At 50.3% G+C, this 27,512-nt stretch overlaps 2 protein-coding genes across 7 annotated transcripts in view; one reads left to right on the top strand and one right to left on the bottom strand.

The window, feature by feature from the left end:
- Window positions 1–27,512, bottom strand: part of TMEM8B (transmembrane protein 8B) — a 41,333-nt gene that overhangs the window by 7,870 nt on the left and 5,951 nt on the right. The window contains exons 4-13 of one of the 6 annotated variants that reach the window (NM_001103335.2): window positions 21,168–21,301; window positions 20,610–20,878; window positions 19,686–20,011; window positions 16,407–16,500; window positions 16,128–16,251; window positions 15,908–16,050; window positions 15,520–15,698; window positions 10,427–10,573; window positions 10,178–10,294; window positions 8,513–9,934 (exon numbers count right to left, since the gene is read on the bottom strand). In NM_001103335.2, the coding sequence (NP_001096805.2) occupies window positions 9,599–9,934; window positions 10,178–10,294; window positions 10,427–10,573; window positions 15,520–15,698; window positions 15,908–16,050; window positions 16,128–16,251; window positions 16,407–16,500; window positions 19,686–20,011; window positions 20,610–20,878; window positions 21,168–21,301 (1,869 nt within the window). In that variant the 3' untranslated portion in view covers window positions 8,513–9,598. Of the gene's footprint in view, window positions 1–8,512; window positions 10,057–10,177; window positions 10,340–10,426; window positions 10,574–15,519; window positions 15,699–15,907; window positions 16,051–16,127; window positions 16,252–16,406; window positions 16,501–19,685; window positions 20,012–20,609; window positions 20,879–21,167; window positions 21,302–27,512 lie in introns of those variants that run through there. The other 5 variants (XM_015472516.3, XM_005210055.5, XM_015472517.3 and 2 more) reach the window with 5 other exon arrangements.
- On the top strand, window positions 5,166–6,146 carry OR13E1 (olfactory receptor family 13 subfamily E member 1). Its single transcript, NM_001390112.1, has one exon. It carries the CDS (start codon window positions 5,166–5,168, stop codon window positions 6,144–6,146), a length of 981 nt encoding a protein of 326 aa, NP_001377041.1.

The raw sequence follows: 27,512 nt of genomic DNA, 5'->3' as shown, positions 1-27,512 counted from the left end.
AGAATCAAACCTGGATCGTCACTCCCAGGCCGGGGCTCCTTCCATGGCATATCCTGCCTCTCAGGAGGAGTAAAACTGGGGAGAGAATTAGTGACTCTCAGAGACACTCAATATCCTATCACTCTGTAAACCGGATTATCCAGGAAATGATGGAGTGTAAGACCTGGCAGACAGATGCAAGAGTAGTTTCCTGAGTCTAGTGCAAAGCACCATCGTGCCCAAATGCCCTGCAGTGTGTCTGGTCGTCCTCTGGGCATATGGTAGGCTTACACAGGGCAGTGGGCTGTGGACAGACGGGACGCATCTCGCTTCTGGGTCGGCGCAGTGATCTGCTGGTGTGAGATGTTCTGCTGTGTTCTTCCCCAGCTGTGAGAACTGGTGATGCCCCAGAGGGTGGAGCCAGGGTCTCTGAGGATGACAACCTGGAACAGAGCCCCCTGAAAACCTGCAATGGTACAAAGGCTGAGAACTAAACCTCCGTCCTGGTAAGTCACTAAAATCATGAGGTTGTGTGTTACTCTAGGAAAACTCTGCCCATCTTTTTTTTCTCCACTGTAAAATCTTATTTTATTTTCAGACCTTAAACTTCTGTATTGGGGTGTAGCATGTAAACAATATTGTGGCAGTTTCAGGTGAACAGGGAAGTGACTCGGCCATACATATACATGTAGCCATTCACCCCTTTCCTGTCATCCAGGCTGTTGCATAACATTGAGTAGAGTTCCATGTACTGTGCAATATGTCCTTGTTGGTTATCCATTTTGAATACAGGCAAAACTCAGTTCATCTCAACTGATGGACTAAATGAACTAGAGCTGCTCTCTGTGGTCCCTGACTGAGCCCATGTTGCCCAAGCTGTCAGTAACCTGGATGCATGGTATTTCCTAAACAGAGTATCTTCTTTGGGGTCATAAGCCCAATACATCATGGGCTGTTCCTAATTTCTGAATGAATGTGTTCTGATAAAACTCTTAAATTGCAAGGAAACCCACAGCTCTCCTCTTTGAGCTCTTCAGAGAGGTGTTCTAGCATGCAGGAGATGGCACCCCCATGGCTGTGACCCTGGGACCTCCACATGGGCATCCTGGGCCATGAAACGGAGTGTATCCTGGCAATAGTGCTGTGGGAACCTGCACTCATGAAAGGTTGTTGTTTTAGTCCTCCCAGCAATCACATCCTGCGTGTGCATGTGGGGAAAAGGAGAGGAGGGTGATCTGAAGGTAAGAAATCTGGGATCAGGATTTTAGCAGAAGGAAAGCATGGGATCTCAAACAGCAGCTCCTGTGTCGGGGACTGGATAGGTTGGGGGTAAATAGGACACAGCCCTTTGATTTCTGTGGCTCACGGTCTATTGTGTGAGAGGGAACGACACACACAACAAACCAACTGTGCTAATGGCTGTGTGAGCGTCACGGTGTCAGGATGGCCAGTGCTGTGGAGACGTCTGAGGGCAGCACCACGGAGGAGGTGGGTGTGAGCTGAGCCTTGGAGGATGAGTATAGAGAGAAAGGTGCTCCAGCCTGAGGAAAGCAGGAGAAAAGGGAGGGGACAGGGGCCTGTGGGGTTTGTCCACCAGTGGGGAGTGGTCTGCTGAGGCTGGAGCAGGCCAGCACAAAGGGATGTGTAGGAGCTGAGTGCAGGCACAGGCCAGAGGCCAAGGACAAAGCCCTATGATGTCCATGCCATTCCCACTGGTCTCTCTGATGGAGACAAGAGCGGGGAAGAGAAAAGCAGAGTCAGGCGGTATCCTGCCTTTTATCTGCCTGAAAACTCTCCCCACACCTGTATCCAGGGTCAAATTGGAAGTTGCCAGTTCTTTCTGTCAGAGAAGGCAATGGCAACTCACTCCAGGACTCTTGCCTGGAAAAATCCCATGGACCGGGGAGACTGGTGAGCTGCAGTCCATGGGTTGCGGAGTCAGACACAACTGAGAGACTTCCCTTTCACTTTTCACTTTCATGTATTGGAGAAGGAAATGGCAACCCACTCCAGTGTTCTTCCCTGGAGAATCCCAGGGACGGAGGAGCCTGGTGGGCTGCGGTCTATGGGGTCACAGAGTTGGACAAAACTGAAATGACTTAGCAGCAGCAGCAGTTCTTTCTGTCGGAGAAGGCAATGGCAACCCACTCCAGTACTCTTGCCTGGAAAATCCCATGGACAGGGAAGCCTGGTGGGCTGCAGTCCATGGAGTCGATAAGAGTTGGACATGAGTGAGCGACTTCACTTTCACTTTTCATTTTCATGCACTGGAGAAGGAAATGGCAACCCACTCCAGTGTTCTTGCCTGGAGAATCCCAAGGATGGCGGAGCCTGGTGGGCTGCCGTCTCTGGGGTCGCACAGAGGCAGACACGACTGAAGCGACTTAGCAGCAGCAGCAGCAGTTCTTTCTGTAGCAACACACTCAATAAACACCAAGTTCTTATAATGAAATCTTAAATTAAGCTGCAGGCTTAATCCAGCCACATGAAGTCATGACCTAGGAGAGATGCTTCCTTTTAACTTCTGCTTTCCTGACCTCAAGTTTTATTTTGTCTTTATATGCCAGATTCAAAGAAAATCTAGAAGTTTCTAAAGCCCAGAGAGAGGGATATGACTAAGGTGACCAACAGACAAGGGGATGCCTGTAAACACTGAGGACTATACACTTCCGAGGGAAGAAGGCACATCTGCCTCTTCTGTGTTCCCAACACCCAGCACATAGTAGGTGCTCAATAATAATTTCCCGAATTCCTGAATTAATAAGCCATCACACTCGGGCAGTTATTTACCTTTTTGCCAAACTTCAGCAAAAGAATCCCTACCTTAAAATGTTTACACGGATTAGATTTATGGTTAATGACTGACCAAGATTAATCAACTACCCTGGTATGTTTCATAAACTCGCTTAACAAAGATCTCGATTTAGGTTGGAGAGGAAAAAACAGCACAGGCTCTGGGCAGAAGGGCGTCATGACAGATGTTGGAGGTCTTGTCTGGGAGGCAGGGAGACAGACCCAGCATGTGCCCATGGTTGAAGGTGTCGTCTCTGATCTGCAGCATTGCTAGGAGACTCATCAGACCTTTCCTCTGTGAGTCCCATCTGGACTACACAGAATCCCCATTTTTCAAAAGGAAACTGAGTCTCAAACCAAGTGACTTGGTCAACATCACACATCTGGTTAGTGCTGAACCTGTTACGCAATGCTGGGTTTTTGAATCATGTGTGGACTATCTGTTGAGGGACTGCCCTTGGCAGCACTCACTGTATGAGATGCTGGAAGGAATGTGACTGAGTCTGTTCTCAAGTGTGGCAGAGGAGACAGATGTGCAGCACAGAAACAAAGACGACAGCCAAGGGCTGTGGGAAAAGAAGGGAGAGGTAACTCGGCAGGGCTCAAGAGGGAGAGGAGAAGAGATGAACCGTGCTCTTAAGAGGAGAAGCAGCACCTCCACTGGGTAAGAGACGGAGGACCTGCCTACAGAAGGGAACTTTTTGGGCAAAGATGTAGCTCTGGGAAAAGACGTGGTTTATTCAGAAAAGGTGGAGCCCTTTGGCCCCTATGATGATAGATGCAATTGAGCAAGAGGAATGAAGGAGAGCTGGGTTAGGAAATGGCAACATGCTCCAGTATTCTTGCCTGGAAAATCCCATGGACAGAGGAGCTTGGTGGGCTACAGTCCATGGGGTCATGAGGAGTTGGACATGACTGAGTGACTGAGCAGGTGCATGACGGGGAAAGATGCAGCACTAGGACGGTAGGACTCTAGTGCTTACAGGAACCTGGCCTCACAGCCAGTGTAGCTCTGAAGGGACTGAGGGACGGGTGATTTGATCTTCTGACAACTTAAGGTTTCCCATCAGCTCCTATTTGTCCCTCAGACCAGGGATCACAGGGGCCACAAGACAGCTTTCCATCCAGCACTTGACACTTGGCTCCCTCCTGTCACTGGCATTTCCCAAGGGGCTGAGACCAGCTCAGAAGAGACATGGAGGCTCCTGGGCAAAGACTGTGGTCTCTTCCCATCCTCCCTTTATAGAGAGGGTCAGTGACCCAGGACACCTCTGCCAGACTAGAACCTGCCCTTCCCTTCTGTGTAATATTATAGTCAATATCATTTATCCTAAAAAGCTATATGGAAGCCAAGAGGAGACTCACTCGGCTTTTAGGACCAGGGTTAAATGTTGTGACCTGTGGCTCTATTGGGATATGTATATTCTAGTATATTCTTTTAAAAATCAATGCATGGTGTCTGATCTTAAGGAGGGATACCAGAATAAGGCTTGTACATTCTATGCAGTAGAAATGTTCAACCTTTATGCCCAAAGGAATGAGGTGACCATCACTCATCATGCACCTGCGTTCCCAAGCTCATCCCACTTAATTTGAGAAAGAGGAACAGCACTTGTTACAATTGTGGCATCTTTTTGTCCACGAATTTTTCTTACTGCTATAGCCCATGGAGAAGGCAATGGCACCCCACTACAGTACTTTGCCTGGAAAATCCCAGGGATGGAGGAGTTTGGTAGGCTGCAGTCCATGGGGTCGCTAAGAGTCGGACACGACTGAGTGACTTCCCTTTCACTTTTCACTTCCATGCATTGGAGAAGGAAATGGCAACCCACTCCAGTGTTCTTGCCTGGAGAATCACAGGGACGGGGGAGCCTGGTAGCTGCGGTCTGTGGGATCACACAGAGTCGGACACGACTGAAGGCACTTAGCAGCAGCAGCTATAGCCCAATATCTAAACAACACCCAACTCGAGGTAGGCACTCAACATATCTTCAGTGAGTGAATGAATCTGAAATCCTATGAGCATCATTCAGTCACATGAAGTCATAACCCAGTAAATGTGCTTCCTCTTAACACCCAAGAACACTGTAGATTCAAAAGGAGTATGGGGAACTTGAATACAAGTCTATTGTCTCCACAGAGCCCTCCTGGGGAAAAGAGAGAAGAGACTAGGTGATTAGAATGGACCCCATCTCCTTTAAGTTACACCAGAACCACAGAACTGAGGGGGCTGGCTTGCAGACCTGACGTCCATTCTCTCATTGTAATGATGGGAAACTGAGTTCCAGAGGCAGGGCTGACCCGTCCCAGGTCACACATCCACGTGGCTTGGCTCCCAGGCCCACTGGTGCTTAATCCAACACCTTCATGGTGCAGAGGGGAAAAGAGGGAGAATGAGATGGATGGAGAGTGAGACGAATGGGGCAAACCAGACGGTCGTGACAGAGTTTGTCCTGCTGGGGCTACACGACCACCACAACCTAGAGATGGTCCTGTTTGTGCTCTGCCTGGGCATCTACTCTGTGAACGTGCTGGGGAATGCCCTCCTCATTGGGCTGAACATGCTGGACCCCCGCCTGCACACCCCCATGTACTTCTTCCTCAGCAACCTCGCCCTCATGGACATCTGTGGCACATCCTCCTTCGTGCCTCTCATGCTGGCCAACTTCCTGGAAACCCAAAGCACCATCTCCTTCCCTGGCTGTGCCCTGCAGATGTACCTGACCCTGGCGCTGGGCTCCACAGAGTGCGTGCTCCTGGCCATGATGGCGTGTGACCGGTACGTGGCCATCTGCCAGCCGCTTCGCTACTCAGAGCTCATGAACCGGCAGACGTGCACGTGGATGGTGGCGCTGAGCTGGGGGGCAGCCTTTGCCAACTCCCTTCTCCAATCCATTCTCACCTGGAGCCTCCCCTTCTGTGGCCACAATATCATCAACCACTTCTTCTGTGAGATCTTAGCAGTGCTAAAACTAGCCTGTGGGGACATCTCTCTCAATGCACTGTTAATAATGGTGGCTTCATCTGTCCTGACGCTGGCACCGCTGCTGCTCATCTTCCTGTCCTACGTGTTCATCCTTACTGCCATCCTGAGGGTGCCCTCTGCTGCCGGCCGGCACAAAGCCTTCTCTACCTGCTCTGCCCACCTCACAGTGGTGGTGATTTTCTATGGGACTATCTCCTTCATGTACTTCAAGCCCAAGGCCAAGGACCTCTACTTGGATAAGCTCCTTGCATTGTTCTACGGGGTCGTGACCCCCTCGCTGAACCCCATCATCTACAGCCTAAGGAAAGAAGAGGTGAAAGCTGCCACTATAGCTCTGCTGAGGGGAGATCTCTCCAGGAAGATGGCCCCCTTTCCTGTTGTTCTCTAAGTCTGTCAGGCCGGACAGGCTAGTTACACTGTGGTCATGACTTCAAAATTTCAGTGGCTTTAAACCACAAATGTTTTTCTTCTCGCTTACGCTGCAGGTCCTCCAAGGTTGGTTGGGGGATCTGACTCATCTTCATCCTCTGGGCCTTAGGGTGATAAAGTAGCTACCACATTACTGGTCCAAATGGCAAAAAGGAAGGGGAAAATGACAAAGCCTGTGAGGATTCTTAAAGCTTCCACTCAGAAGTGAGGTGTTACTTCCACTTCCACCGCATAGGCCAATGCAAGGCACAGGCCAGGGAGGATCACAAGGGAAGGGGATGCCCACCTGCCCCACATCTGGAAGGAGGGGGAGGACTGAGGAATTCCTGAAGGGGCTGGTAAGGACCCCAAACCCTACAGTTCACCCCGGAGCTACTATCGATTTCTACAGCTGCCATTTTCTGACCAGTTGTCCCTCACTGGCTGCTGTCAAGTTAATCACCCCAGAGAGTGCTGTTAAGCAGGCGCGTGGAGACTCTGGACTGGGGCATTCTAACTAGGTCAGATCCAGGCCTCACAGAGCTTTCTTTGCTCTCAGGTTCTGGGTTCGGGTTGAGCACAAGAGAATCTGGAAGAGATGGAAAGGCAGAGGCAAGGCCACATTGAGGTGGTGGAGCCCTCACTTGCTGTCAGTGCAGCCCCTCGGGCTCCTGCCAGGCCACCTGCAGCTGCTCTGAGCCCTGGGCGAAGGGAGCTCCAATGCAGAGAGTGCCAGCTCCTCCCGCGGGTCACCAGTGTCACTGAGTCCAAGGCAGTGAGGGCCAGACACGGGTTCCAGTGTGTCCTCCTGGGCGCTGGTCTGTCCCCACCTGCCCCTTCACGCCACCCGAGAGCAGCTTCAGACGCGACACCAAGTACAGAGGCCGAGCGTGGCACAGGCTTCTCCTGCAGCTCCCACAAATGACAGCTCTGTTCTCTACAACAAAGCCTTACATCACTCACACTGGTCCTGCTACTTTGGCCAAATCCTGGCTGATTCACCACCCAAGAACCTATGATGCATCCCCCTTACCACAGAAGGAAGACCACATTCTTCAGCTGAGTCCTCAGAACTCGAAAACCAGGTTCTCCACCTTGTCAGCCCGATATTCCATTCACCTCTCACACAGTCGACCCCTCGTAGTGTCTGTACTGTGTCGCATCTTGGTTTGTTGCTCATGCTGTTCTCTGGGGAGACCTAGGGACTTTTTTTTCAAGGCAGCTTAGACACCATCTCTCTGACATACCTTTCCTGGCCCTTTAAAGGCGTTCTCTCCTTTGCGTCCCACAGCACTTTGTTGGAACCTTTCCCTTGGTATCTATTCCTGTCTCCTTTGCATCCATGATATTTCATAACATATCATGGGAGCCTCAAGGGCAGGACTCTGTGGGGACCTGTCTCCTCAGCTCACACAGAGCTTTCCCGATAGAGGGTTACTGAACTGAACTGTCACTCAGAAGCCGTCACTTGTCACACCTGGGGACTGGATCCTGTGCTGCTCCAGGCCATCAGGAGCTTAGTCTGAACGTGTGGACGGACACGAGTGGGGAGCAGCAGTATCTCGTGGCCATGGCCCTGCCTTCCAGGAAGTCACCAAAACAAGTCAGGATACAGCAAACAATCCCCATTTGTGGAGCCAGGAGACCAGGGTTCCAGACCTGGTTCAACCGCTCTGTCCAGCAAGGTCTTCCTGCTGGCCCTTCCCCTCCCCAAAGGCACCTCACACTTAAACTACCCACAGCTGAACTCATCCCTCTGCCCCCAAAGGTCTGTCACCCTCTCAGGGAACAGCACCAACACCCCAAGTCACCCAGCCAGACACCAGGCAGTCATCAGAGGTGTCCTCTCACCCTCACTGCCCCACACATCTGATCCATCACCACGGCCCAGAGCATCCACCTCACAGCTGCTCCCGGGTCAGTCCTCTCCTTCCTCTAACGCCACCATCACCTTCTCTCTCTGAGTGTGCAACAGGTGTGCCAAACTCTCTAAAATCCATCCTCTGCACTACTTTAAAAAAAAAAAAAAAAACCTGTCTGAAAAAAGAAAACAGAAAACCACACCAATCTGATTATGCTACTCATTGGCTTAAACCCCTCCAATGATACCATTACCCATCTCTCCTAGGATAAAAGCCAGATCCCATCTACCTGCCCAACCTCATCACTGGCTGCTTATCTCCACCCCACTCCACCCACAGATACCTTCCAGACACAGTTCCCCATTAATATCAGTCTTTCTGCCCCTCTGTCTCCCCCTTGCTGTTGCCTCTCATGTCCAAACACCTCTGGATCTTTAGCTAACATATATTGGACACTTATCACACACCAGGCTAGGCACTATACTAGTGTTCTGAAAACTTTACTGGCTGGGGATCAGATGGGGGATGAAATCTCAGGGGATGTATGGGATATGGACACTTCTGACCAGAGAGGACACCCTTTCCACGTCTCAGCATTATACAAAACCCTTGGGACTTGGCTGTGACCTTTGTGGAAAGAGAAGAATATCCAAAATGACAAAAGATTACGTTTCTGGCACAGGGGCAAAATGGGGGTTGAAAAAGGAGCTACAGTCTTGTGATATATCTTGCAGATCTGAGATTCGTACCAGCTCATCCCATCTCCTGAGCCCTCAGCTTCCTTCCCTGTTGAGTGTGGGCACCACAAAGGAGGTCTGTTTCACTGATTTGCATCATCTCATCAAGTACACACACACACACACACTCACAACTCTGTACAAGCTGCTGCAGCCTGACCCAATAGGGCAAAAGTCTCAGGAAGCTGCTCCAGCAGCTCATGCCAGCTGGGCTGCGTCACCCACGCCCCTCTCCTCAGGGTCCATCTCTCCCTCCTCTTCCCCAGACCCCTGCCCACAGGAAAAAGGGCAGCACAGAATCAGGAAATTCTTCATTGGAGACACACCAGACTCCACCTGTATCACGCCAGGGTACTAGCACCCCCAGCCCAGTCCCCGCCCTGTCTGTCCTGCACCCCCTCGCAGTGCAGCACGGCCCTGACACTGCCCCCGGGAAGGAAGCCAAGGCCAGAGAGGCTGAGCTGCTGGGAGACAGGGGACTCAGTTTCCCCAAGATGGACTCCATCTCCTTAGGGACAAAGCTGTGTCCTGTTAGGGCTCTGTCTCCACATCCTCAGCAGGTTCCACACCCTGGACAGGACCCCTCAGTCCTGAGGGGGCTTGGTGGCCCTGCACAGGCTCCAGTCCTGAAGATGCTGGAGGTCTCCTGGCCCTCAGGAAGTTGCCAGGTCCCCAGAAGAGTTCCATGTCCTTAAGAAAGACTCCATGTCCTCAAGAAACACAACTTGTCTCTTAGCCCTGAGAGGGCTCCATGCTCCCAGGAGGAACCCCAGGAAGGGCTCTGTGCCCCGAGGAAGGGTTCCAGTTCTCCCAGGGCCGGCCCTAAGCCCCTCTCAGCTGGCACAGATGCTGCTGACAGTGGCCCCTCCCGGGCCCACAAGGCCCAGCTCCTCCTGCTCATTGATGCACAGCTGGTACCCGCAGCCCCGAGCCCGGGCTCCAGAGGGGACCCGGCGGTCAGTCTTGGCACGAGGGGGCAGCAGGAAGCCCACACTGCCAGCGATGAGCATGTGCCAGATGCTGTGAATGTAGAAGTAGTTGTCTCGGGTCTCCACAAAAGCATACAGCAGGATGGCACTGCCTGCGATGAGGCTGCCCGGGCACAGGCAGAAGAGCCAGCGGCGCCATGTGGGCGGGTAGCAGTGCCGGCGGCGGACGCTGCGTACTGTCTGGGGGAGGCAGAGAAGTGGGGCTCAGGGATGACTCTGGAACCTAGGCCAGAGCCGGTCGCTCTCAGGTGTCCCCTGAGCCCTGGTGGTGACCCTCGGCGTCTGCCGAGACGAGTTCGGCTCTGTAAGCAGCAGAGTGATGACAACAAGGTCCGGGCCCACCTTAAACTGGAAAGTGGATACCCAAGTACCTGCACCCAAGTCCTGCTGGGACCTCCCCTCCCCCAGCCCTCCCAGCCTTACCCAGGCTGTGGCCAAGATCCCCAGAGCAAAGAGACTCGGTCCAAGCAGGTTCCAGAGTCCATGCCGGTCAAGCTGCAGAGCCATGGACAGCAGCATCGCCCCCAGCAAGTATAGCACCTAGAGAAAGAGGTCTCCAGGGGCTGGGCCAGGGTGGTGAGGGTGCTTGGCCATGCCCCCGGGAGAGGTCGGGAAGTGAATTTCAAATATATTTGGGCAATGGTTGTCCCCCAGGGCCCTCTCCAGACTGACCTGCTTGACCACAGGCTGTAAGCGAGCCATGGCAATGACAGTGACCCACACGGACATTAAGGAGCCCAGGAAGTCACAGAACTGCAGCACATCATAGTCCATGATGCAGAAAACCACAATGCCAGGCTGGTCACAGGCATGGTAGAACTGGAGGAAGAAAGGACAAGCATTGAGAGAACTCAGGGCAGAGGGCCAGTCTACAAAGCTGGAGAAACAGGCCACGGGGTGGAATGCTGTTGTCAGAAAAGCAGAGGGCAGAGGGAACCAACTGAGCAGAACTGGGGAATGCCTGACTCCCCACCCCTGAGAGTATGGTAGAGGCCAGTCTGTGTCCTATTGCATGTACCCGACAGCCCTGAACCTCGGCCTCACCTTCCTAATCTTCCTGCTTCCGGAATGTCCTGTCAGAGCACCAGGCCTGGGGGAGGCCAGGACTCTCAAGCTCAGGCCAATCCTTGCCTATAGCTCCCTGTACTCACACGGGGTCCCACATGTAATCCTCAGCCTGACCCAAGCTCTGGGGCTGGACTCTGATCTCCTGGTCAATCCAAACCCCAAGCCTCATTTGATAGTTCAGACTCTTGAGTTATGTTTCACCTTCAGATCTTGGACTAACTGGTCCTCTGCATCCCTTCCCACCCAATAACATGGAGGCAGGAGGCAGTAATTAAAAAGGCAGTCTCTAAAGCCATGGAGAAGAGCATGGCACCTTGGGGAAGGGACAGTGTTCACCTACCCTACACTGTGGAAACACAGCAAAGAATAGAGTACTAAGGAGTTTAAGAAGGGAGCGTGCTGGGGACACAAGTAGAACTGGAATAAGCTCTCTAATATTCTATGACTGATCTACAACTGATCCAAGTATACTAAAAGGTCAAAGAGATTGTTTAAGTTGCAGATAACCCATAGGGGTAGAGTTAATTAAAGCTTCAGGGTGAGGTGAACAACATGATCTACATTTCACCAGTCCTGACCAGGCCACTGTCACCTCTCAATGTCCAAAATGCCATCAGTAAAGTCCATCACTGACTCCATCATGCAGCACAATTTGTTAGAGGAACCAGCCAATAACTTGTGGCAGCTCACTTCATTAAAACTCCTCAACCTGAAGGAGACAGCATCTTGTCATCATATATTCTACGCATATGTCTGTCTCTTCTACCTGCAGTGCTTCAGCCTGCTTTGTTATTCATGGAGCAGAATTCATTATCGATTGCCATGGCACCCATTCATTGCCATCTCTAACCAGAAGACACAATTTATAGTAAATACGGTTAAGCAAACTTCACTGGTGTAACCATTTACCCATAACCTAGAAGCAACTGGCTGTATCAAATACTGGAATGAGCTTCAACATTCCAAAAACTAAGATCATAGCATTGGTCCCATCGCTTCATGGCAAACATTGACAGACTTTATTGTCTTGGGTTCCAAAATCGCTGCAGCCATGAAATTAAAAGATGTTTGCTCCTTGGAAGAAAAGCTGTGACCAATTTAGACAGCATATTAAAAAGCAGAGACATTACTTTGCCAACAAAGTTCCATCTAGTCAAAGCTATGGTTTTCCAGTAGTCATGTATGGATGTGAGAGTTGAACCATAAAGATAGCTGAGTCCCGAAGAATTGATGCTTTTGAACTGTGGTGTTGGAGAAGACTCTTGAGAGTCCCTTGGACAGCAGGAGATCAAACCAGTCAATCCTAAAAATCAGTCCTGAATATTCGTGGGAAGAACTGATGCTGAAGCTGAAATGCCAATACTCTGGCCACCTGATGCGAAGAACTGATTCATTGGAAAAGACCCTGATGCTGGGAAAGACTGAAGGCAGGAGGAGAAAGGGACGACAGAGGATGAGGTGGTTTGATGGCATCACCGACTCGATGGACATGAGTTTGAGCAAGCTCCGGGAGTTGGTGATGGACAGGGAAGCCTGGCATGCTGCAGTCCATGGGATCACAAAGAGTTGGACATGACTGAGCAACTGAACTGAACTGAAGGCTGGGTTATATATGGTGGCACCTGGGAGAGACTACCCTGAAAGTCTGGAATACTCTCCTATATGTTTGGCACACAGTATGTGCTCAATAAATGTTAGTCATCTTATACTTTATATCATGTATATTCATGGGATAATATCCCCACACTAACAGACTTTCCCCTATACAAAAAAATATCTATGTTTATATAGCACTACTGTTGTCTCACAGAAAATTGTGGACTAAATTTTAGGTTAATATTCCTTTTGCATTACCAATAAAAAGTGGTAGAAATAACACAGAAAGACTGGGAGGTTTAAGAAAACAAATTCAGACTACAAACTGGCTTCCATTAGTATAATCTGACATCTTCCTCAATTCTGGCCATCTCTTTACTTATAAGGTAATTTTGGAAAATTATCCTAAATTGTTCTTCTCTGTGGATTTTTATATTTTTATAACATAACTATATAGCTCATCTAATGCTCCAAATAGAGTATCCTGGCACTACAGAATTTTAAATTGGAGATGCAAATATATTCATTCTGTACGAAGATGGGAATATTTATACTCAGGATAGACTGAAACTTACTGCTGTTCTCTTATTTTCTGCTTCTGTTTCCTCTTGGAAACATCATGGCATTTTGCCAAGGGCCACTGAGAATGACTGTGCTGATGTGAGGAATAGAAGAGGAGGTGGAATAATGAGTAGGTGGGCTTGCAGCCAGGATCTCAGTAATCAGCAAGGAAGGCTGCCGGGGCCCCAGAATGCCAGCTCTGTCTGGGTCTTATGGGATCCAATTATGAGGTCTCTAGCACTGGGAAGGACATGTGGCTTGAGCTGTATGAGCAAGAGATGTACAACCTCCATGTCTGATACATTTTCCCTGTTCTTTCTAATATATGGCTTGGTTATAATTTCTGACCAAATTATAAGCCAAATTATTTTTGGCTGGCTCTCCTTTAAGAGTTTAAGAACTACTAACCTGAGGTCATTAGTATCCCCACATACTCCTGGGCTTCTGAGAAGCTAGATTCAGGTTGGGAATGTATGTACGCATGCTCATTGCCCGGGACAAGGACAGCCCTACAGCTCAGTGGTAACATGAGAGGGACCAAGAGGCAGGCTGAGTGATAAGTCCAGTTTCTCCACTCACCTCAGGCCTTAACCAGAGTATTTAAACTTTCCTCATCTGCAAAAAAGGGATGATAATAATAATAGCAGTACTTCTCCATTGTTACAGTGCTATGGGAAGGATTCAATGAGCAGTGTCTGACACACAGCTTGTATCAGCAGATGTGTTTTTTCTGTTATCGTTATCTGAACTATCAGTTCAGTTCAGTCACTCAGTCATGTCCTACTCTTTGCGACCCCATGAACTGCAGCATGCCAGGCCTCCCTGTCCATCACCAACTCCCAGAGTCCACCCAAATCTATGTCCCTCGAGTCAATGATGCCATCCAACCATCTCATCCTCTGTCGTCCCCTTCTCCTGCCCTCAATCTTTCCCAGCATCAGGACTATCAGCTACATACAAAATCAAGTGCTGGGTTTGTAGCCTGTTTTGTCTTTTTTTAAAATACATTTACATTTTGCACTTTAAACTCCTGGATAACAAAGCTACTGTCTGCTCCCAGGCCCTGGACAGGAATCAACACACTACTCCCAGATGTAGACTGTCCTGGATTTAAGACAGGAGAAGACTGCCGCCTCCAGTGCTGGTGCTGACACCTGCAGTAGGACCGATGGGTCCTTACACGGAGACTGCTGAGGAATGAATGAAGTCTACGCTAAATAAAGAACAAGAAAGAGGGACTAGAGGGATCCTGCCTGGGAAAACGGAATCACAAGTAGCTCTACACTTTGGCACACATGGGAAAAGAGCAGGAGTTAGAGCAGGACTTTAGGCAACCCCTCAGAGCCAGTATCTTCTCCGTGATCATTTGCTTACTGCCTTATTTACAAAAGTGGAGGCATTGTTCATGGGACCAGGCACTTTTGGCCCCCACAGTGTTCCTACTAGGGGAAGGTCTTTTCTTTTCAGGATGATATGCCAGCAAACCCAGATGATGAGGAGTCATCTGGTACTAAACACCCTGGGGCCAATTTTCAGGATGCCTTGTGAAGTGCAGGAGACTGGATAAACTCTCCTCACATGCTCTAGGCTCCTGACTCACTTAGATGTTCTTACTAATTGTGAACCACATTATATCTGCACACAACTAAGAATATACTGGTGAAACTGCTGTTGCTGGAAGATTTGGTGAGCAACAGTATAAAGGGCATCTGGCAATAAAGAAGAGAGAGGAGAATATTGAAAATAAAAGTATAATGGAGCATTGTCAGAACAGGTCTAAAAGGGGGGGCATTCAGACAAAACTGGGGTGTGCCATTCTCATGCAGCTTAAGAGGCCAAGGTCTCACTGCATGGCACAGTTACAACCACTGTTCCTCACCTATGGAGAAGTATCCAGGACCTTAGAACATGACCCCTCAGTCCCCACTTCCTCCTAAGATGACAGGTAGAATTTTTGTGATTTGGACAGAGGTCTGATCTATTAATACTGGACAACAGGGAAGCATGTACTGGTTTCTGTGATATCCTTGTTCCTAAGAAACATGGAAGCCTGAATCCATCTAAGACGTTTGCAGTACTCATAGATAGGCACTGTACATCACAAGATGCCAAGAGCCCACGGATGAGATGAACAGATCCCTAGATATAAGCATCTCAGGGGAATTGTGTAGACACAATTCCGTATTGTAGGTCTGAGCTTCTTGGCTAGCATGTTGAGGTAAAGGTCCCCTCACCCCTTAGAGTGGACAGGTAGGGTGCGGGATGCTGAAGACCCCATGCTGCCTGTAGTGGCGTTATCTTAAGTCGCAAACAGCCTTGTTCATTTATTCCCATGTGTCTTATAAAAATTATCGTGTTCTATGATAGGAAGATATGATATCTATTATCGCATGCCATGATAGGAAGCGGTGGGGAAGCCCTGCTGTAGAGGACAGTGAAGAGAGAGAGCTCCAAACCCCGGGAGGCCCATGGTGGAAATGTAGACCCTCATCCACCACCACCGCTAAGGACTCGGTGCAGACACTGATGGCACCGCATACCGTGGAGAAGAACATGGTGAAGGTATAGACAGCCGCTTCCAGCACATATCGGCTCCGAATGGCCAGGACCACGGGTGGCAAAAACATGAGGTTGCTCAGGCAGAGCAGTAGTGTGGACAGCAGCTGGAACCCGTAGGTGAGCGCGTCCGCACTGTCCGTGCAGCCCCAGCCCCGCCATCCTGCAACGGGACAGGCACAGGGTGGAAGAGGTCAGAAGGCAGCCCAGGGTTCAGCAGACACTCCTGCTGGCCCTTCTGGTCAGGCCCTATGTTACTGCCAGGGAAGGGTACCCTGACCCCGCACCACCCTCTCCAAACCCTGCTACATAGGTTACCATCTCCCTCCCTCCCGCCCCAGGCGGGCTCCCTCACCAGCCCAGCCTGCTCACCGGCCTTGCACTCGCAGGCCGCGTACAGGTAGTTGTGCGTGCGCAGCAGCTTGCACTGGCCATAGGGCCCGCAGTCATCTACACACGGGGACAGGAAAGTTCGCAGCCGCACCTCCGCGGTCGCGTTTCGGCATCGCACGAACCTGCGCACAAACTCGCCGTCACCTGGCGCTCAGGCGCATCCTTCCGGGCCCCACCACCGAGGCCCCGCCCTGCTCACCGAGGCCCCACCCCACACAGGGAGCGCAAGGTAAGGAACCAGGTCCCCGTCTGCGGAAACGGGATTCTCAGCCTGGCCACTCTGGAGGCGGCACTGACCGTGAGCAGGAAGCCGGCCAGGGACTCTGAGGGGAGAAGGGAGAAGCCAGTGTGGGGTCAGGACCTAAAGAACCCTCACCCGCCTGCCCTCAGTTCCCAGACGCCCTAGCCCATCTTTCCTCCATACCCTACCCCTGCCCTGGTCTTCCAGCCCCTCTTCTTCCCCAGTTCCTCACCCTACCTTTGGAACAGGTCACTGCGGCATCCCCCAGGCTCAAGGGCACCTCATGAGTCAGGCATCCAAACACTGTCACATTTTCCTGGCGCAGGGAGCTCTGGGCAGGCAGATACAAACATGAGGCTGCCACATCCTCCAGGTCTTCCCACCACCACCCCCAGATTCCTCCACCTCTTAACCCTTCCCTAGAAACTCCTCCAGGCCCTCACCTAACACCCCTGGTCCTGTAGGTGCTCCCACAGGAAGCACACCCACCCCCTTCACTCTAACAACCAAAAAATGGGGAAACACCATCACCAAATCTTCCATAGCAGAGATCTTTCAAAGACTGATGAGAAGCCAAGGCCACTTCTAAACCCTTTCTTTGGGCAGAATTGTTTAAATTCTGCCTAGGCAAGAGACAGCACCCACTTTTTCAGTCCTACCTAGCTTTTTTGGGGGGGTGGGGGGAGAAGAAGAGCACTGTTGCTGGATGTAGAAACTAGCTGTAAAAAAGCTCTGCAATTGTGCAGCTCATAAATCATCATCACATCTTCACATAAACCTGAAAGCAGGAAGTGTGTAAAGATACACACGATTCCTCAGGTGAAATGATTCTAGGTACTAGTGGTAAGAGAACACCTGTAGGACTAAATGTAGCAACCTGGCTGGGACTGAAAGAAACTGGATATCCACAGGACTAAATGAAAAGGGTTGTCTACAAGAATAAAGGTAACAGGATCTCATAAGCTCACCTCATTCAAGAAGGATTTGGGGCAGCTTATTAAATACAAATAACAGGCCAGAATAAATGCATGAGGGAAATTTATACATCAGGATAAGAAAAGAAAGTCTGTACCTAGATGTGAGCCATATATTTGACGCTGACTTTTAAGCAACCAAAGCAAGGAAATGTGAGTTCATCACTGCTCTCAGCCCAGTCTTGTTCAGTGCTGAAAATAATGACTAAGAGGTTTAGAAGTGTGTGAATTATACAAAGTAGTAAAGACCCACAGTTCAAACCAATGTTAGGCAATGCCTCAAAGATGAACATTTGAGTATGAAAATAAGGAATGTCTTGGGGTTGAAGAATCAGCTCTGTCCTAATCAGCAGGATCACTAGAAATGTGAGTCCACGCGATAAGTTAATCAGGGTCTTGGGAGAAGCACTGCACCCAGAGGGATGGTTCTTAGTTAAATTCATATCAAAGAAGCACTGTGTGCTGCCCCGTCTCCAATGCTTAGCTGCAAGAGTGAACTTCATGCAACTTGCTCCTAACTTCCCTCAATGCAAGCCCAGAAGACACCAAAGTTTTATTCAGCAAAAGCCATTCTGGTGGGAACCAGAAAATGTCCTCTAGGTATGCAGTTCTCTGTTCCAAATGTCCAGTTCTTGATGCAAGGGAAAACATCAAAATGCTTGGAGGGAAAGATCAGAGTAGGTGTACCAATATACCTCTCAGAATAAATAGAACAGGTGCTCTGAGGTATGTAGCTGTGTCATGGCATGCAGATGATAGAATGTAAGCAGATGCCCTTTAGAGAAAATAAACAAGAATGCAGACAGTGACAGGGCAAGACAGTAGGGGAGGCAGGCCTCTCCTTTCCAGAAACAGAGGAAGAGAATGCGTGAGGCTGGGCTCTGACACAGGTTCTACAGTTTCAAGGTCAAATCGAGGCTTCACTGTCATTGCCTAAAGGCATGGCAATAAGCAAACACAAAATATGTACAGTCTTAGCCAGAACACGGTCAGAGAAAATTTGAGTATGAAAATAAGGAATGTCTTGGGGTTGAAGAATCAGCTCTGTCCTAACCAGCAGGATCACTAGAAAGTTCTGAGCCATGTCCCACAAAATACCACCTCAAGTCACAAACCAGGTATCAGATGGACTGATAGGAAAATGGTCCCTGCCCCAGAGCTGAGGAATAGTAAAGTTAAAATGATTAATGATTCTTGGCTCAGGGAACAGTAGATAAATAATTAGATCAATGCCAACCCAAGACAGTTGCCAAAGGCCTGAAAGGGCTCTGCTCTCAGCCCAGTCTTGTTCAGTGCTGAAAATAATGACTAAGAGGTTTAGAAGTGTGTGAATTACACAAAGTAGTAAAGACCCACAGTTCAAACCAATGTTAGGCAATGCCTCAAAGATGAACATAAATTCTTCCATTCAGGTTAAAAAGTGCACTGCAAAAATACAAGATAGGAATTGGCAGCTGTTCACATGAACCATGCTCAGAGCATGAAGATGTGTGTGGTCCTTGGTTACAACTTGATAAACACATCAGTTACTGTGGATAAGGACTAGGACATATAACCAAAAAGCTAAGCAGTTGTGTTACGGGGGATATCTTCCTCTATTTTCCAAAGTTTTTATATGTGATCCTATCATTTTTATAATAAAAAAGCAAATGTATCTAATTGTTTTGAAGCAAAAACAGGAAGTAAAGAAAAACGATCCAGAGGTCTTAGTCTACCACAAGCCTCAGGTGAGGCAGCAGCTGAAAGAGGTACCTTGATCTCAGGCTGCACAAACACTGCCTGCCACCCAGGTCAGACCACCTGGGATCACTTGTTTCAGAGGCATGATGACCAGAAGTATGACCAGAGGAGACAGCAGAGGAAGAGAAATCTCAGATGTGGAGGTTGTTCAGCTTTGGCAAGGCTGAGAGGCATCTGAAAGACTGGACAGGGATGCAGCAAATGTACCACACTAACATAAAATGTAAGTAATAGGGGAAACTGCGTGGGGAAAGAGGAGGACTCAATTTACTTTCCTCAATTTTCCTGTAAGCCTACAACTACTCTGAAAAATAAAGTCTATTAATTTTTTTTTATAAAAGGACAGGAGTAGACTACTGGATATAACTTCTAGGACAAAACAAAGATCAGTGGGCAAAAATCCATGGAGACAAATTTTGATGGAATGCCAAGAATGCCTCTAGCAATCAGAGCTGTCTAAACATGGACTGCATGGCCTCAATAGGCGGTAAGCTCCCCATCACAAGAGATACGTAAGGAACAATGAACACCTGCCACGGAGAGAGGCCTTTAGTGAGTGGCAGGTAAGCCTACAAAACGGGAAATCTGGATCCCTCTGAGCTGCCCTGGCTGACCCAGCCCATTTGCAGTAAATGCTCAGAGCACATTTGTTGACCAGAAGTGGGCTGAGGCATAGTCTCTAACCATAAACTGGAAGCAACCTGGACGGGCTTCCTGGAGGAGGTAAGGGCCCCTTCACCCCTGACATCTTCTCCTTCAGATTCCCCCACAGGGCCACCTCCCTGCCCTCCACAAAGAGTACCACGTTGAGCTGGAGCTCCAGGCTGAGCACACCTCCGCTGTCCAGCACTGGCAGCAGCCTCAGGGCAAACACGGCCGGGCGCTCAGGAGGGAGGGCCACGCTGGGGCCAAAGAAGATGTAGAAGTGGACGGAGAAGGTGTCCAGTTCATTGCGCAGCGTCGGGCGTACCGGCCAGCAGTGCTCAGGTGGGGATGTGGCCCCAGGCCCCTCGGCAGGGGTCCTGAGGGATGGTGGCTCTGGGGGCAGCGGCTGGTTGCCCAGTGACTGGGGCATGTTCATAGCAGCTCCAGGGACCACGGCACGGGACAGGCTGGGCTGTGGGCACTCTGTGGGGCAGAGGAAATCTGAGCCGTGGCCTGCCGCCCTCCCAGTCCTGCAGCCCTACCACACACTGGATCTGAGCCACACAGGGTTTAAGAGAGGGTGGGGAGGGAGAGAACTCGAAGCAAATATCCCTGTGGCATTTGGCATCTAAAGTCACAGGACTGGGTCCAGGCACTTTCTAGTGGTCACAGCTAGTGGCATGTCATGTTGGAGGGACTGAAGGTCATCTCTCCCTCCCCAGTGGCAGTGAGGGCAGTGCTGAAACGGATGATGGACCCTCTCACTGGCCTGCAAGGGCTCTGGCAAGAACCATGTCCCAAAGGTCCTAGCTGTCCCTGCCTGCCCCATTACACTGGGAGGTTAGATCAAGGAGAGTAAGTCCCTTAGTAAGCCTAAGTCAGGTACCAAAAGTGACCTGAAGGCCTTCTCATGACTTGAAGCTCCAAGTGGGAGGGCTTTGGGGAATAAGGAAGCCGGATGGTGCTGGGGAGGTCATAGGGACATGGCCGAGGACCAACGAGCACAGCCATCACGCCTGCCTCTTCCCAGCCACAATGTCAGCACAGGCCAGGTGGCTGGGGCAGGTGCAGGGCTTCTGACCTTGCAGCCACACGCACAGCTGGAAGCGGATGGTCCTGCCAGGGCCCCGGGATGGTGTCTCCACACGCACGTAGACCCAGTGCCCCCAGGGGGGCAGTGCCAGCTCCAGCTGGCATACCGAGGCTCCTCCACAGGCCACAGAGCTTGAGTTGTGCAGGGGTGGGGCCTTGGGACGTAGGCGCAGTGTCAGGGGGCAGGCGGATGCCCCACGGCCCCCCACACACACCAGCTGTGCTGAAACTCTGTAAGTGAAGCTGGGCACGAAGACCCTGGGCAGAAGGGAGGGTGGAGATGAGAAAAGACAGGGTACAGAGAGGTGAGAGGGACACAGGATGAGGGGAACACTGGGAAGAATGGAGAGGTGGAGGACAGAGGAGAACAGGAGGCCTTTTCTGGTCTTCCCCTCCATGTTAGGGGAGAGGGAGGGGTCAGACCCACCCTGGGGTTCTGGGTGGCCCAGCAGTCCAGGCTAGCCAGGGGGAGTGCAGGATCAACAGGCAGACTGAGGCCAGGGAAGGAAGATGGGAAGGGCCCGGGTTGGGGGAGCACTCGACTTACTTGTACAGAGCTGAGCGATTGTGGGCGGAGAGGGTCTGCTCGGAGGGTCTCCCAGGCACCAGCACGGCCACGTCCAGCAGACGCCGGACAATCAGCTGTGGCTGGAGGAGGTACTGACACTCATCCTGGAGACCCTGAGGCACAAGCAGGGGTGGCAGGAGGGGAGAGACCGCAATGCACTACTAAAGCGAGGCCAAAGCCTGCGGAGGTGGGACAGACCTCTGGCCCTCCTGCTTCTGGGGCTGTGACTACGGTCTCTCTAAGCTCTGGGTCCTTCCTTGGTCTGCAGGGTCTGCTATGATCCTCAGGATTGGGGTTTTGAGGGCCTCAAACCCCACTGAGGTTTAGGGGCTCAAATCCAAGCCCCTCCTGACAGGCCCTGCCTGCCCTTCCTCTAGTAACCCCTCCTGCACACCCCCAGACAGCCCATCAAGGTCATTTCAAACCAGCCCATTCACCTACCAAGCCCACAGGAATCAGCACTCTTTGGGTACTAGCATGCCCCCCAAATAAAGTTCCTTAAAGGCCTCCAGTCCAAACCTCCCCCCTTGCCCCATTTGAATCTCTCATTTCCTTTTCTACCTGCCCTCCCCAAGTGTTAATACCTGTCCAGCCTCTGCTTTAACACCCCCAGGGAAGAGTCACCCTACCTCCGCAGGCAAATTCCCAGACTACAGGTAACTTGAAAACAGAAACCTGGTCTTATTTTTGCTCCTCCAGACACAAAGCCTAATGTAAAGTGCACACCTCACAAATGAATGTTTGCCAGATAAATGAATAAGTGAATCAACCCAGCTGGGGGAGCTGTGACCTTTCTGAAGCCAAAGCCTATCTTCTGTCTCCCCATATCGTTCTGCCTCAGGGGCCCCAGATACATCCGCTCCTTCTGTCTAAGCCTGGGTTCCTTCTGTCACTGGAGGAGAACCACCACGTCTCCCCGAGCTGCTCTTCTGGATAAAATCACTAACACTTCTCTACTCAGGGGACACCACCCGGGCCCAGGCAGCTGCAGCATCTCCAGTGAGGACGGGCTCGTTAGTTCCAGCATTTGCACTTCTCTGGGCCCTCAGTCCTAGCAGTTCAGGGGAGCAGGGTGGCGGGGTGGGGGGGCCTTATTAGGTTTCTCTCATCTTCTGGACAAACTGCCTTACACTAGCCGAATAAACTAGAGGCCACTGTTCACTTTTGTAGTTCTTCTGACCAAGACACACCATTAGCCTTGATCTGGGACAAGAATTCCAGGCTCTGACATCCTACTGAGTTCCCTGTCATGGAACAAGCCAGCCAAGGCTTGTTTGTTGACTTGTAGCAAAGATCCACAAGGCTGGAAAGGGGCCTTGATGGGTGCCAGTCTGGAACACCTTATTACCCTCTGCCTGGAATTTTCCTGTGTCTTTTTTATCACTGCATTCCCAACACCTATCACACCACCTGGCACATACTAGGTGCTAGAAAATACCTGCTGAGTTAAAGAACAAGCGTCAAAAGAGGTCCCTTCAGAAAGCTCCTGAACCCACCTTGTTGCTCAGAAACCTCCATCTCTGCTATACAAAGCAGATGTCCCTCATCTTTGGTGAGGACCAGAAATACTCTCATGAGTTATTTCACTGAGCCCACTTCCTAAGGTAGGAATCACCACCATAATATCTTGCGGTTAATGACCCTGAGGGTGGGGACTCACACTTCAGGAGATAGCCCCCATCCTTACTAGACGGTCCAGAAGGAGGAAACACCTTGTTCCATGTCTTGCTTGCTGTTGGCCTAACAAAGGATCAGTGGACATGACCTCTCTGGTTAAGATGTGCTTCTTCCTGAAACTATATTGTGTGCATGTCTAACACCTCCCTTATTGTGGACGCGAGTGTTCAATCAGTGGAGACCAGGGAAGGTGCACGAACCTTCACCCTGACACAGAACCACAGAGAGGGCACCAGAAGTCAGGTCTCAAGAGCTGCCAAGACAAAAGTCAAGCGAGAGCATCCAAACTCAGTCAACAGCAGCAGTCATGGAGGGAGCAGGGCCAAAGTGAGGCAGGTTGAGAAACCAGGAGGGCCCAAAATGAGAAGTGGAGTGAGAAGTGATCTGAACGAAGCTAGCGTGGAAGACCCTCAGCTGATTCCTAGATTGTACTAGTACAGGTGGGCTAAGTTTCTACAGAAGCACCTGAGCTTCTGGGTGAGGCTTGCAGGCTGAAGATGCCCAAAGATCTTGGTCTCTGTGGCCATCTCTGTGGGAATACTCCAGCATTCAAGACAGCTCCAGCCCACAGTTAGCTGGCACCAATCAACATGGAAGCAAATGAGCGCTGGACAGATGGCAGGGGGCAGGAGTGGAAGCAAAGAGGCCACTTCGGAGGTTACTGTGACGGCCCAGCAGATGGCTGAGGGAAGGTGCTAAGAGTGAACAGAGAAGTAGATGTATCCAGGGCATGCTTTAGGAAGAGAGTCTCAAGACTTTTTCTTTATGGATTAGTTGTGTGGAAATAAGGGAAAAAGAAGAATCAAGTATGACCCCTAAATGTGGGGCTTTGAGCAACTGGTGACTAGCTGTGCCACTTACTGAGAAGATTAGAGAATGAAGAGGCTTAGACTTGGGAGAAGTGAATTAGGAATTAAAGAGATTCCTGACTTCAGGCTTTGTTTGGATATGTACTTGATAAGTTTGAGATAGGTCTTAGACATCGGAGATGTCAAGTAAGCCGCTGAGTATAAAATCTGAGATACAAATAAATTAGGGCTCACTTAAAACTCTTGGAAGACATGAACTTATAGGTGGTATTTAAAACTACTGTGCTGGAGACACTTAGTAAGAGAATGGAGAAATAAAAAGGAGTTATCCCAGGACCAAGCTTTGGGTACCACAACACAAACAGATCAAGCAGAGGATAAGCCAGGAAAGGAGACAGAGGAGGGGGTGGTGGGCAGGAAGAAAACCAGGATGGTTCTATAAAGTCACAAAGGACAAGAGAAGAAAATATTTCAAGAGGAAAGAGGTACTAGGTAATAGCTAGTTACTAGTTAACTCTGGAGAGGGAACGTGGAGACCGAAAGGGGATGAAGGGAAGAGGAAGACTTACTTTTCACTGTATGCCTTTTGTACCTTTTGAATGTTGTACCAGGTGCATATATTACCTATTTGAAATACAAATAAAATAACTTAGGAGGAGGAGGAAGAACAGAAGGAAGACGGTTAGCAGATCTGAACCCCTTCGGTTGAGATGCTGAGTGAGCCACACTTAAGTTCGAGCTGGTGGAGTCAACTGAATTTGCTCCTTTTCTTTCCTTATGGTTGTTTTCATTATTTTATCTGCTTTCATTTGCTTTCAAATCTTGGAGCTGGGAAGAGGAAGCATTCAAGGAGAACCGTGCCCCAGGCATTTGGAGAACTTCTCCTAATAAGGCATTTGGGTGCCAGATGTTACCCAAAACCCAAAGGCCAGCCTTTCAGGACAGACTGGCTGGACACCAGAGGATGAACACATGCTCCAACACAAGACAGGCAAGGAGATGGAAGGCAGAGGTTAAGACAAAAGAGGTTGACGGAAAGAAGGAGAAATGATACTGGTTTCAGAAACACGAGTTTGAGATGGCAGAAGGGCAACAAAAATTTGCCAAGCCCCTACTATGTGCCAGGCTCTGTGTTGGGTGCTAGGAACACAGTAACAAAGTAAAAATAACACACACAAAGGCCCGCAGAAGTGTGGGACCAGAGTCCAGGAGAGTGGCCTGGACCAGGTAAGTCACCTTCCTTTTACAACATGTTAAGGCTCCCTATTGCTCTCAGGATAAAGCTCTAGCTTCTAGACCCTTCCTGATCTGACCCCTGTTCACCACTCCAGCCCCCTCACTCACCCTCACACTGAACCACTTCAGCCCTCCCTTCTCACCTTCAGCCCATGCTACTCCCAGCACCTGGAATGACCCCTTCCCTGCTTTCTCAAAATCAGATCTCACTTCCTAACAGTTTCTTAAAACCTAAAACCACCTCTCCACCACACCACCCAGCTGAGTTATAAACCTCTCCTTTGTCCTCTTAAAATGACTTCCATATCTCACTAATATACATCTTATTTATCTGTATCTCTAGCACCCAACCCAAGGCCAGTGATAAAGCTGGTGTGCAAAGACTAAGGTCTAAAGGGAGCTCATCCCCAAAGCTGAGGAACACTGCTGCCTTCTTACTGCCGGCACCCTTCAGTCCCCACCCAGGGATATTCCTGAACCCACATAATTTCCTGGGGTTACTAAGCCTCATGGGAAGTCAGGACCATGGGACAAAGAGGAGGCAAGGCAAGAAGTTGGAGCTCTGCAGGAATGCCCTGGACAACCCTCCAATAGGCTTGCTTCTAGAGAATTAACCAGAGAACTTAAGAACCCTTACAGGCCCAGGACTTCCCTGGTGGTTCAATGGATAAGAATCCACCTGCCAATGCAGAGGACATGGGTTCAATCTGGTCCCAGAAGATTCCACATGCCTCAGAGCAACTAATCCTGTGTACAACTACTGAACCCAAAAGCCACAACTACTGAAGCCTGTGCTCTGCAACAAGATAAGCCACCACAATAAGAGAGGCCCATGCACAGCAAAAAAGTGTAGCCTCCACTCATCGCAACTAGAGAAAGCCCGTGTGCAGCAGTGAAGACCCAGCACAAGCAAAATAAATAAAAAATTTTAATACACTTTTAAAGAATCCTACAGGCCCATATGAGATTCCAAAAGATAATCAAATTTTTAGAGGAAACATAAAGAAGATCCTTGGCCCCCCTTCCCCCAGCCTCTAAAACAGGGCTGACTGGAGAGCTCCAGCTGTCATGGGGTCCACTCGCAGCTGCCACTCCCGGGTAAGGCGTAACTGTGCCCGTTCTCTCTCTCACCACACCCAGAGATCTCTCCTGGCTAGGACTCCGGCTTGCAGTACCAAGTTCCTCAGGCCCCACTAGCTGTCTCTAGATGCACGTGGGCACATCAGGCCTGGTTCTGATCTCGCCTAACCAGGCTTCAGCTCCCACAATTGCAGCCCAGGCCTAGGCGCCAGGTTCCTCTGGTTTAATCAGAAAGGTTGTTGGGTAACTATAGCATGGCTCCCAAAAGATTTTCTCATCTCACAGACAGAGTCAAGGATCACAGCTGGGATCACAAACAAGCTCTCTGGGATTTGGCCAAAGACCTAAGAAGATATTCCTCCTAATATAAGAGACCTTGGATCTGACGGGAATCAAGAACCTAGAGCCCAGAGCCACTTCTGGGCAAGTTCCCAGCATGTTCTCACCCAGAGGGCTTCCAGGCCTGGAGAGGAAGTTCTCCCATCCTTCACTCACAGGAAAACCTATCACTGAGGGCTCAGCCTGAGTTCCCATCAGCCTGCATTCCCATCTCTGGCAACAGTATGGCCAGCACACTTGTCCCTGTGTAATTCTCAGCTCATTCAAAAGCACTGTAACACCTCTGAACGCTGGGCCTCAGCAGGAGGGGAAGGGGAGTCTGACAGTCCAGAGCGCCTGTCCTCAAGGAACTCACCCTGGAGAGAGACAGCTGGTCAAATCCTCACCTGACTGGGGATTTCTGCTCCTCCCAGTTCTCAGAGGCCAAACCCCACTCACTTTCTTGTTCTCTGTGTCCTGTTCTTTAAATCCTGCTCAGCTCACGCTTGTGCTTCTGCCGTTACCGCTGGCACCACACACCTGGCCATCCCACTCTGACATGGCCACCGTGTCCCAATCTCCCTTCCTGCTAACAGACAGGAATAAGAAATCCTCTCCCTGTGATGAAGAGGGCCAGCCTGCCCAGTATCTGAGAGTGGCAGGAAAACTCAGCAGCATTTCCTTCCCTTCAAACCACAACAGAGAAGCAACCTGACCTTGACCCCACAATACTGGAGACTTTAAGAAGCTCTGATCTATGCAATCACTGATATTTGGGAGAAAGGAGGGCAACAGTCAGGTTGGACACCAGTTGCCCAAAGCCTCCTCTTAACAGGAAAAGGGCTTGCCTATCACTGAGTGTTCTCTTACCCTCTTCATAAGGTTGTAGGGGCTGAAATTATGATAGAAAAGGAACACGTACTCCCAGAGGGACTAATGACTGGGCTGCAGCCTACAAGACTCTGCAGGGCTATCACCAACCAAGACGTAGAACAAGACTAGCCTTGGGTTTGTGCCGCAGCATCTGACCAGTCCCTGGCTGGCTTCTGACCACCGTGATTAACCCTGCATCTTCCAATAGGAAGGGACACCACTCCCCAGTACCAGGCTTCTGATGGCAGGCTCTGGACTTTCCCTCTAGCTTACCTGGACCCACGGTGTCTCCTAAGGCTCCCAAAGTGCCTCCTGCAGATCATGGCCTCTG

The sequence above is a fragment of the Bos taurus genome, chromosome 8 (assembly GCF_002263795.3).
Source record: "Bos taurus isolate L1 Dominette 01449 registration number 42190680 breed Hereford chromosome 8, ARS-UCD2.0, whole genome shotgun sequence".
NCBI lineage: Eukaryota > Metazoa > Chordata > Mammalia > Artiodactyla > Bovidae > Bos > Bos taurus.
Note: the sequence above shows the minus strand (reverse complement) of the source record. Positions and strands in the feature narration are given on the sequence as shown.

Excerpts from the sequence above, each read along its gene's own strand:
- OR13E1 (NM_001390112.1), top strand. The coding sequence starts at position 5,166 with ATGAGATGGATGGAGAGTGAGACGAATGGGGCAAACCAGACGGTCGTG.